The following is a 12,142-nucleotide window of genomic DNA, read 5'->3' as shown; positions in this document are numbered from 1 at the left end:
TAATTATTCTTAACTATTTATTTTAATTTATATAATTTTGGTAGTTTTTTTTTTTACTCTTTTTTTGTTTGTTTTTAACTTTTTCTGTTTTCTTCTTTTGTTGTAAATTGTAAGTTATTTCCTTCTAACAAGTTTCTTCATGTGTTTCTGACAGAAATCAACAGCTTTGCTCACGTTTCAAAGTGATAAACACACTGAAATTGAGGTGAATGTTCAGCTGCTCAGAGCAGATCTATCGCTGTGGCAGAGAGCAAAAAGGTCCCAAAAATAAAGAAAATAAAAACCAACAAAAGAAAAGATGCCAACAGCTTCAAGAAAATATTCAAGAACATATTCAACAGACCGCAGGAGAATTCAGTTCAAATGGAAACAATTTAACTTAAATGAGCTTTTTCTTCGTTTTTTGAAGAGATTCTGAATGAGCTTCAGGTAATGAGTTTCTTTGTGCATCAGGAGGAATTAACCCCTTCAGTTCAGAGTGGCAGCTTTCAGCAGAGATGTTCCCTGGAGAGCTTAAAGTAAATCCTCAGCCTGTTGGAAGCTGCAGGGATTTCCTTATCTGTTTCGCAGGGAATGGGAGCACATTCCCACATTATCACATCTATATGTGTGTGTGTGTGTGTGTGTGTCTGTGTGTGTGTGTGTGTGTGTGTGTGTGTGTGTGTGTGTCTGTGTGTGTGTGTGTTTGTGTGTGCGTGCTGCACTTCGGAGTGTAAATCATACGTGACAACATTTCATGCAGGTTCTGTTAACTGATTATTTCCCACTTTGTCGCACAAAGTTAATTGAATGGATTTTGCGCGCAGCAGGAAAAGCTTCAGTCACTGATTTTCCACTTTGGTTTTTCCATTTTGGAAAAGTCTCGGCTGAAGCTAAACCTCATTAAAATCATGTTGCGTGTGTCCATCTTTATTATTTCCACATTTTTCTTGCAGTGGTTCCCTCAGGAAGCAGGAGAGCTTCCCTGGTTTTTCTCACTCTGTTTGGCTTCCTTCATACAGATAAATGTGTTCACTGTCAGACACAGTATGGTCGTAAAATGGAATTAAAGCTGCAAGCAGCAATGTAAGGGTCCTCACACCCCCACGTATGTCAGGGTACTAATGGGGACAACAACTTGGCCACGGTCCGGATAGGATGAACTTTTGTTCCGGATCCGGACCATGGCCGGCGCAATGACAGGTGTTGTGTTGGAAAACCTCACAAGAGCGAAACAGTTTGTAAAACTGCTCCAGTCGAAGCGGGCTGACTCACATTTCTGTGTTGGAGTGGGATGCGAACATGTACTCACGCTGGAGCGGGCTGTCGGATATTTTCGCGCTGGAGCAGGCTGTTGGAAGATGAGAATGGGATGAGAATGTGTTGGACTTACTGACTTCTGAAACCAGCCTCAAGTGGCCATTAGAGGAATTGCATTTTGCAGTTTCATTTTTCAGGTATTTTTCCATCAATAGGCTACAAATAGAAACTTGCAATCTACCTGAAATTTTATGGTTAAATTATCATAGATGGCTGGTGTAGTTTGTGAAGGCCAGTGGATTGGGTGGCAGCACTTATTTTCCAGTGTAGAGACATAAATCCCTGTAGGCTCTTTGTGTCTTTGCAGTATCTTTGTGTTTTTTTTTGTGCAGTCTTTGTCTTTCTGAACTTTCACATCCTGGCGGATGATAAATGTTCCAGGCTTCACTTGGCAGAAGCCCTTTTTAACTCAGTGTCCCATATGACAATAGGTGACTAATTGGTGCAGTTATACTAAAACTGTAATGCCGTCACAGCTGTGTGTTTATAGAGTATTTTACAACAGCTCCACACACAGCCAATCATAATCACGGACTGGAGGTATTGGTCTTATAATGGCATCATATTTCATATAACATGAAAAAGGCCATTTGAGCTTGATTTTTGGAAGGTGAAGGTAAAAAATAAAATGATGAAAGAAGAAGCATTAAAATTGTTTTTTGAGAGATAAATATCTTTCAGTGCTGGCTGCATATTAGAAAAACAAAAACCCACTGCTGTGTGAGTGTGAGTAGAGTTTGGTGCTGAAAGATAAAATTGGCTCAGAGATTCATCAGCAGTGAAGGTCAGCAGAGCCCCAACATCACCAGTGAGATCTGTGAGGATAGCGGTAATATGAAATGTCTCCTCGTTCTCATAAATCCATTATTGATAAAGGGATTTCGCGGTATTAGATAACACAGTTGCTGGAATGTAAAGGGGAGCAGTTGCTGTGTTTTTCAGTGATACATATTTTATGAACATGACACAAAACAACACAAGAAAATCTTAATGATGTCAACAGTAACAGAGGTATTAGAAGAGGGACACAGAGGACTTTTATTTTGAAGGGCTGTGGTCTGTTTGCATGATATGCTTTCATTTTTCAGGTGCTCCACTCCCCTTAATGATAGAAAAAGGCTACAGAGAGTCTAGGGAAGTGAGTACTATATGCAATTTATATTGTTTTGGGTAATCTTTTCATCTAAAGCTCCAGTGTGTAGGATTTATAGGGATATATGGCAGAAATGGTATAGTAATCTCCTGAAAATAAGAATCATTATGTTTTCAAATGAACCATTCACATGTACTAGTCACGTTACTAGGTACACCTTGCTGCTTCTGGGTTCGACCTCTTTTTGCCTTCAATGCTTCCTTAATTTTTCGTGGCATAGATTCAACAAGTTGCTGGAAACATTCCTCAGAGATTTTGGTCCGTATTGACCTTATAGCATCACGCAGCTGCTGCAAATTTGTCGTCTGCAAATCCATGATGTGAATCTCCAGTTCCACCACATCCCAAAGGTGCTCTATTGGATTGTTGCAACCAAATCATATGTGCCGATAAGGGGGGCAGGGTGATAGATGGATCCAACAAATCCTGGACTTTCATGCTGATGTCTGGTGTTTGCTTCCCATCTGAATGTGAGGTTTTTTTCTACGCTTTACCATGTGCCTCTTTTGCTTAGTCCTAGCCATTCGTGCCAGCATGTGTGTTTGTTGATGTCCCATCGTTGGTTGCCATGTGCTTTTATTGCTTAAACATAACCACGTGCAGCGTAATCCCACCATGTGCTTGTGTTGACATCATATAAGTACCATCCTGGAACATCAACAGCAGACACAGAAGGATACAGAGCGCGTAATATGGAGACGCCAAAATCCATTGCAAAGCGAAAATGTGTGACGACTTGGGATAGAAACGTGCTGATAATTCTGTCAGTAAAAAAGCTCCCGAAGGAATTAGCACTGAAGGAATTCTAACTGTGAAAAGTTTCAGCTGATTACAATCGGGAATCCTTGCTGCTAGATGCCACAAAATCTTCCTAAATCTTACACATTGCTTCTTTAATGTGACTTTTCATTTTTATTTTTTAGCATTAATCCTTTTTTTCATGCATGTCTGTTGTGATTTTGACCTGTTGGTGATGAGCTGGCAGTGAGATGGCTGAGTCAGCTGCTTTCAGTCATTTTAAATGGTCACTTCACCCAAATCACATCCACCTTTTTATCAGGAGATGTTTTAAAAAAATAATGACCTTCTGGTTTAAAGAAATTGAGCTTAGTTGAATAAAAAGTAAAAAAAGAAATGCCCTCACTAAGTCTTGAGATGCTACTGCTGCCTTCCTGCACTCAGCAGCCTGACCTTCAAACCTTCAAAAAACATAATCCCAGAAAAAAAGGAAAAAAGAAAAGTGGCCTGTATGAGAGATGCTGCAGCTCCGATCAGATGGCCTGATGGACCTGTGTGATGTAGGAATGAGTTCAGAATTGAATCAATTTTACTCTGAAAGTGTCTGAATGAAGCGGTGTCGACTGCAGGCTAAAGAGATAAAAACTTCAGCTTCACAATTCATACAGTATCTTTGCAGCGACACTGCTGCAGATATGGAATGCAACTAATTATATTTAGTCATTTACAAACTTGAGGTACTTTTGCTTATCTTGAGCATTTGATTCTTATGCAATATTTATTCAACAGCTTTAGTTAATTTACAACACTTAATATTCTAGATCCACTTTGTTTAAAACAATTCAACAGTATCGAGTTACAGGAGAAAATTACAATGAGTTAATATTACATTTCTGAGTGCCAGCTGGAAACTGATCAAAGATATGTTTAATTGTGTGCAAAAACTATATGGTGATCAAAAAAAAAAAAAAAACAATTAAAAACTGAACTACAGTACACAATGTGCAGGTCAAAAATTACAGATGAACTTCCAACAAACATGTTTTAACTAATACAAACTTTAAAATGCATTCCTGATTTTTGTAAATGTAATATGTTACTATGTTGTTAGTCTGCTGTTAAAATACATTATAGTTAGAGAAAAGCACATGATGACTTGTTCAGGACTTAAAACTAAAGGTTTAGAGCTTGGGACTTGTCAGTCTTGACTTGATACAATGCCTTTCAAAATATTATTTGTTTAAATTAAACTATGTATGTAACAATGTATACAACAAGAGCTGAAATGATTAGTTGATTAATTGATTGACAGAAAATGAATGACAGCTATTAGTCTCAATGTGAGGATTTACTGCGTTTTCTTGAAATTTTTATTCATTTATTATTATTTTTTTAATTATTAATAATTTTGAGGTTTGGAGATGACATTATATATTTTTTTAAATTTAAAAAAATCAATCACTTTATTGTGAAAACAATCAGCAGATTAATCCAAATCCATATCGAGTCTCAATCACTGTAGTGTGACAGTCACAGGGGACATGTTTGTACCTTTAATATTTTGAATACATTTTACTGAATGTTCGTACACACTTTTACTTATAGTAATATTCTGAATGCAAGACTTTTAACAGAGTATTTTTACAGTGTTGTATTACTACTTTTACTTCAGTAAAGAATCTGATTACAATCCATTGTGCAGAAGTATCACTGAAATGGTAAAGTGACATTGGCACTTTATTATACTGGTCCATAAATACCTGATAATTTCATCTAAAGTTTCCTGGAAATCATTTATTTATTTTTTTTATTTAGAAAATATACAGTGATCTTTATTTTTTATTGGCAAGTTTTTTCACTATATGTTGAATTGTGAGCTTGAAGTTACATCGTTGTTTTGCGAGAAGCAACAGAAACACAAGTTTTAATGACCTGCTTGCTGTGAATATCTCACACAGAAAGTCGAACTTGGTGTACAGAAACCTTCATTCTTGCTTAGAAATACCTTTTTATCTCTTTACTGCAGTAATCTTTGAACTCTCCGGCTCCACTTCTGCCTCCTTAAAAAACCTCTCAGACGTCTCTCCTGTTTAAACAATCGAGGTCAGACCAAACAGACGGGGTTATTTCCAGCTTGTTTCTTTTCCCCTCGAGATTTACTGCGACAATCAGTCGATGGAAAAACTCCACTCCAGAGCCAATTAAGTTGGAAGAGCTTTACAGTTGAGGTTTGGCTCCTCTGCAGCCAATACTGTACTCCGCTTCACTTCATGACAGAGGCACAAAGTTCATCGTCAAAACTCCACCACCGCTCTCGTTTATCTGTCCCCGGGGCACCAACACATACTGCAGGAACAATATCACAAACTTCACAAAGTGTCTTTATAGCAGCGGAGTCTTTGGTGAGGACGAAGCAGAGAGTTTAATGATGTGACCAAAAAAAAAATCAGCTTTTGTTATTGAGCTGTAAAGAGAAACCAGCTGATTGCAGCAGCACAGAAAGCAGAACATAAATAAACCTGTAATGAAGGAAAATACAATGAGCTCAAACTATGTTGTTGGCATCTGCCAAAAAACTTACTAATGATTTTTGTTTTTTGTATGGTATGTGTGTCCTACTTTGTATTGCTACAGCTGCAAAGCAATTTCCCATAAATAAACACAGTTCTGTTTTATCTGACTTATGCAGATTATATCTCGCCAACAAACAAACCCTGTTTTCAGATAGTCTTTTTCAGTCTCTTTTTGGATGTTTGCTTGCTTCTGACGAACCTCAAGAGCAGTGGCCATGTTAAACTTTTCTGGGGGAATAAAATTCCTTTTTAGATAATAATGTCAGGAGGACCCATACAAAAATGTGTGTAAAAAATATAATAACTTTGAAAAAAATCTCTGCTTGCGCCGAGATGCCTGAAATACCCCCTCATACGAGCGTAAAACTTTTCTTTTTGTTTGCTTGAATTTGTTTGAAATTGACATGTTTCCATTTGGCATATTTTATATTTGCAATTCCAATGTGTGCAGTTGTTAATGGGAACTCTCTTGGTGATAAAAATCAAAGTGGTACTCAAAGATTTTATCCATGTTATTGGTGAAAAAGTGTACAAAGTCAAAGAGAAAAATACCAGCAAGTCTGTCTTAGAAACTGGAGGTGTGGTGTTTGAAAAACGTTTACCAGGAAGGCGAGGTCTCATGAAAGATGCTATCCAGTTACATCATGGGAAATGTAGGATTTAGCGTCTCTAAAGTTTGACCCACACATCACCTTTAATCCTCCTTTTCATCCTCATGTTGTAGCTCCAACTCTTCTTGTTTGTTCCTTCACATTTGGCTGTCATCATAATGGCCTTCTGTCTTTGTGTCTTTCTCATTATCGTCTTGCTCCTCCTCATCTGCTGCCTTTAAGCCAAAAAAGACAGAATAAAGCTGATCAGAGAGACACGTCCTTTGAATGAGAGTCAACTCAACCCAAAGTTTATTTATCTTTTACTTATTTATTTATTTTTGAGTAAGATTTGATTTCAGACTCAGCGTGTGATTAAATAATTTCCTCCAGTGAGTATTTTTGCAGTAGATGCTGCATGAAGGAATCATTAGTGAGATGTTAGAGATAATTTGACAGTATTTAGTATCTGGCAGCATTAATAAAACACCCTGACCTTTGTTTTAGCGACTGCAGACGATGGTTTAATAATCTCTGCGGTGACACATCGCAGCGGCGAAATGGAGATAAGATCAAGACAAACAGTCAAGATAATTAAAACATTACAGCAGAGTCATAATGGGAAGAATAATACCGCAGTCAACAGACAAACAGGAGTGAAGATGAAGCGAGCTCATTAACAGATTTGCAGATAGGCAGATGTGTTAACACATTCACTGCCAGATGTTCACACTGCTGAACAAGCCAGCAGAGTGACGCACTGAGGGTGAATGTCGCATAAATCTGAAGAAAAGTTCACTGTGAAATGACAAAAACTGCCTATGATGCTAAAAATATCAGAAACAGAAGCTTCCTGTCTGACTACTAAAGGGTGAATTTAGTTTTCCTCAACGTGCACCCCTTTCTCACATTTTTGTGTCAGAGTGACTAATGGGAACCGTGATTTTTGAAACTGGTCCAGTGTTGAACAAGACCTGCAAACAGCGGAAGTGAAACAGGTCGAATGTAACCAATCGAGGCATGTTCACGCCATCAATTTACGCACACTAAACACTAAAAGTGTTTTTTTTTTGCCGCTGACAGGCTCAGATTGTTTTTCTTGGTGTCTGACAACATTATGGAAAGGATCTGTACAGAAATAATGTTAAAGAGTAAGATCCTTTGTGTTTACTTGAAAACAATCCCTAAATAGCTGTAGCTAAACCCACCACACTGTATTCAAATCAACGGTAAGATTGTGGTTGTTTGACAAAATAAAACTCACAAAAACCTTCTTTCCACTGTTCCAGCAGTCAGCAACTTTGGTGTCATTGATTTAAATGCTTAATTCACCTTGTTCATTGTTAAATATGCTGGCTCGATACAGGATTGCATTACTGTTTCTTTAACTGGAGTCTGGTGGGTTTGGCTATGGTTTTGGGACCTCTGAATTTTGTAGATAATGTGGTTATGGTATCATCATCACACCATGGCCCCCAGCATGCACTGGGGTGGTTTGCAGCCAGCGGTCGGGATGAGGGTAGGTCTGAGGCCATGGTTCTTTGCCAGAAAAAGACGGATGACCCCCTCTGAGTTTGGAGAAAGTTGCTGCCCCAACAGAAGGAGTTCGAGTATCTCGGGGTCTTGTTCACGAGTTAGGGTAAAGTGGAGCGTGAGATGGATGGGCGGTTTGGCGCAGCATCTGCAGTGATGTGGGCGCTCTGTAGCACCACTGTGGTGATGTGGAGCTGAGCCAGAAGGCAAAACTCTCGATTTACTGGCCCATCTATGTTCAGACCCTCACCTACGGTCATGAGCTCTGGGTAGTGACCCAAAGAATAAGATCACGGATACAAGTAGTTGATACGAGGTTGCTATTAAGGGTGTCTGGGCTCTCAGCTTTAGAGATAGGGTGAGGAGCTCAGACATGCGGAGGGCGCTTGAAGTAGAGCTGCTACTCCTTTGCATGGTTCAGGCGTCTGATTCAGATGCCTCCTGGGCTTCTCCAGTTAGAGGTGAACATGCTGGAGGGATTACATAGCTCGTCTGGCCTGCGAACGCCTCAGGGTCCCCCAGGAGGAGCTAGAAAGTGTTGTGGGGAGAGGGACATCTGGAGTGCTTTGCTCTACCTGCTGGCTTCCCTATCCGCCCCTACCTGGATGGATGGATGGATGGATGGATGGATGGGTCTGGCAATGCCGATTTTGTGAATCTGAATACTTTTGCCACCACTGCTGCCGCCTCATAGGTCACCTTTGTACATCACACAGGTTGTGTAAGACAGCCAGCTCTGATTGGTTGCAGTTGAAATATATGAGGCTTACCCTTAATTAAACATTAAGTCTCTCTCTCTCTCTTTCTCAGGTGGGGTTTGCATCGCTCAGTCCCTGAAGATTCCTCGGGAGCCAAGACCCGGAGAGTTCGACAAGATCATCCTGCGTCTGCTGGAGACGCCTAACGCCCGCGCTGTCATCATGTTCGCAAATGAGGACGACATCCGGTAAAAACACGCACACATTTGATTCTGTAAAGTTTCCAAATGAGAGATCAACAGGCAGAGTGGTCAGTGCCAACGATAATGCTGGCATTGCTTCATGACTCATCTTGTGGGTTGTGACGTTGGGTGCCAGCACATCCAACCGATGGTGGATCAGATTTGGATCTGGGGAATTCAGAGGCCAGGCGGATGCTTTTGCAGCCTTCACGGGCTCCCTGGAAAGTCAAAATTACAACATACATGCATTCAAGTGCTCTGCTCAGAAAAAAAAGCAACAAAAATGGACGCTAGAAGTAAAAAAGGTTGTTTTTTCGTGGCAGGCAAACAGCTTAGAGCTTCTTTGTGCTTCAGCTGCAGAGCGAAGCACACAGAATGTGCAACACGCATGTAGTTGATGATTTAATTTGTTTATTTGCTTAAATAACATTATAATTAGATAATATTTTCTTAACTAGATAGCTCTATGTCCCTGTTGTCCTAGTGAATAAGGGCTTGCAGAGTTAACAGCAACAAGATCAACTGCTTTAAAGTGCATGTTTAAAATGCTTGTGCGTGGTGTAGTAGGTCAAATCGCCATTGGAGAGTGCCGTCGGTATGAGGGGGGGCTTCTTGGGCTGTGTGGTGTTCAGGTGGGTGAAGTGAGTTACGTGGCATCCACATGGATGCCAGGACCCAGTAACAAGATAATCAATATTCTTTATGTTACCCGTCAGTGGTTTTAATGCTTTGGCTAATCGATGTACACCAAATATATCTGCTGAATATTTGTTGACTGTTGATCATGAGAGACACTGCAGTGAGTACAAACTACTAACACCTACTTCTCCCCACTTCATCTGATATTACACACACACACACACACACACACACACACACACACACACACACAGTGTGATATGAGTGGAAACACACATACGTTCTGTATCTGTATGTTCTCAATGTATTTAATCAGTTTATCCACCATCTGTTGAGAGCAGATTAAGATAACAAGCGTCCAATTATCTGAGTGAGCTGAGAGCCTCACACACACACACACACACACACACACACACACACACACACACACACACACACACACACACACACACACACACACACACACAGACACACACACAGAGTTGATATCAGTGTAACAGCTGATGTTAATCTGCAGCTCTGAATCACAGCGAGAGAGAAATCGTTCATCTTGAGACCTCACAGAAAAGAGGAGCAGAGTCACGAGGATGTAAAGAACCACTCTGATCAGCTCCTGTTTGATCTTTAATTTGATTTAATGATTTAATGAGAAATCATCTGCATAACAGCATCATCAGGTCAATGTTTAAGTACTCTGGTTAATGACATTGTACCTGAAAAAACTGACAACATTCCCATCAGCCCCAGCTTTGTTTTTAGTACCTGTTTTAGGTCATCTTAAAAAAAATGTCCCAAAATCCTCGAAACATCTTATAATTTGGGAAATGTCCTTAAATCCTAGAAATGTCTTAAAATTCTAAAAACATCCCAAAATCCTTAATAAATGTCCTAAAATCCTAGCAGTATCCTAAATCCAAGATATGTCCTAAAACCCAAGAAATCTTCTAAAATCCTAGAAAAGTCCTTAAGTCTGAGTAATGTCCTTAAATTTGAGAAATTACCTAAATTCCTAGAAACATGTATGGGGCTGTTGTGACTGGCCTCTGGCCTCCTGTCAATTTTGAAAAAGTGGCCCCCAAATAAAGCGACAGAATCCCTGATCTGCCTCCTCCTTTACCTGGTGGTTTCATTACAAGGTTTTTTTCAGGGTGAAGTGACTCTCTACTGTTTCACCTCCGACAGGCGAATCCTGGACGCGGCTAAACGCAACAACCTGACGGGTCACTTCCTGTGGGTGGGCTCTGACAGCTGGGGCTCCAAGATCTCTCCGGTGGTGCAGCAGGAGCGGGTGGCCGAGGGCGCCGTCACCATCCTCCCCAAGAGGGCGTCGGTGGACGGTGAGACAGGAAACAGAGCAAAGAAGACATGACGAGAAGTTTTCCTCTTAATATTAACAATTTTAAAAATCTTTTTAAAAAACTTTTTTTCCTGCAGCGTTTGACCGATACTTCAAGAGCCGCTCGCTGTCCAACAACCGCAGGAACGTTTGGTTCGCTGAGTTCTGGGAGGAGAACTTCGTCTGCAAGCTGGGGATGCACGGCAAGAGGCCAGGCAGCCCCAAGAAATGCACAGGTAGGACGCACGGGCGGAAACGCGGAGGTCAAAGGTCAACTTCATTATCCCAGAGAGAAACTAGTTCTGTTACACGGCAACAAAAATGTCTTCTGATAAAATATTCAGCTCTACATCAAACCTCAGTTTATAACATGTAGCTTCATGTTTCATGTGGTGGAAAGCCTGAAAGGGGAAGAGCTGAGAGTTCATACTGTCATGAAAATCCTGGAAAGGTCATGGAATTTTCAAATAGTAATTTCCAGCCCTGGAAAAACTTTTGGAAAACCTAAATACCCTGAAAGTTTTGGAAAAGTCATAAACCTGTATAATAACAGGATGTGGTCAAGGACAGTGTCTTTTCTTTTTCTTTTTTATAGTTTCTGGCTGTGATAAATGTTGTTACTTTGGGGTATTCGAGAAAAATTGACAAAAAAAGGCAAAAAGAAAACATGCATGTTGGTTTGGAAGACATGTTTTCTTCAAAAATCATCAAAATGTTTTACAGAAAAAAAATAACAAAATGTTTTCCTTAAAATTCTACAAAAGATTTAAGGAAAAAACATGCCCAAATTAGTAGTAAAATTAATACAAAACACAGCTATTTAAAGTTGAATGCCCCTCCCCTGAGGCCAAAATAAAAATAAAAAAACAAAGGTCCCTCCCTAGTGCTTAAAACATGATTTGACATGCCTCCCCCTTTTTGCATGCCCCCCTCCCCTCTTATAAATAACAAAAAATCCCTTAATTATATTTAAGTGTTTTGTTCTAATTCTGTTCATTTTTCTAAATTAATACATATTTTAAGAAGCTATTATATAGTTATGAAAAAGAATTAATAAAGAGTACCAATGGTCAATTCAGAAAATGTATGGTCTTGAAAATATAAGTCAAAGTCATGGGAAAGTAAATTTATTGTTTAAAAAAAAGTGTTTTAAACCTGTTATAGGAACAGATTAAAGCTGGTGATTTGTTAGTGACGTGTTGGACTGCATCAAGAAAACAGCCCAATAAAACAGAAAAGAACAAAATATGAATAGATTCATTAGTTGGTGACCAAAAGCGATGAGAGGGATTTCATTTTCTATGTAGTCGCTCACTTCCAGTGAAAATCCACAGAACCTGA

General features: G+C 39.6%; 1 protein-coding gene across 3 annotated transcripts in view; it reads left to right on the top strand.

Annotated features, from left to right (window-relative positions):
• grm8b (glutamate receptor, metabotropic 8b) overlaps positions 1–12,142 on the top strand; it is a 130,236-nt gene that overhangs the window by 69,169 nt on the left and 48,925 nt on the right. For all 3 annotated transcript variants that reach the window (XM_088079657.1, XM_042495869.2, XM_088079658.1), the window contains 3 exons: positions 8,697–8,832; positions 10,648–10,802; positions 10,900–11,037. In XM_088079657.1, coding sequence (XP_087935783.1) covers positions 8,697–8,832; positions 10,648–10,802; positions 10,900–11,037 — 429 coding nt within the window. The remainder of the gene's footprint in view (positions 1–8,696; positions 8,833–10,647; positions 10,803–10,899; positions 11,038–12,142) is intronic.

The sequence above is a fragment of the Plectropomus leopardus genome, chromosome 7 (genome assembly GCF_026936395.1).
Source record: "Plectropomus leopardus strain MGB_pleo_1.0 chromosome 7, ASM2693639v1, whole genome shotgun sequence".
NCBI lineage: Eukaryota > Metazoa > Chordata > Actinopteri > Perciformes > Serranidae > Plectropomus > Plectropomus leopardus.
This window is presented reverse-complemented; position numbering and strand designations above follow the sequence as displayed.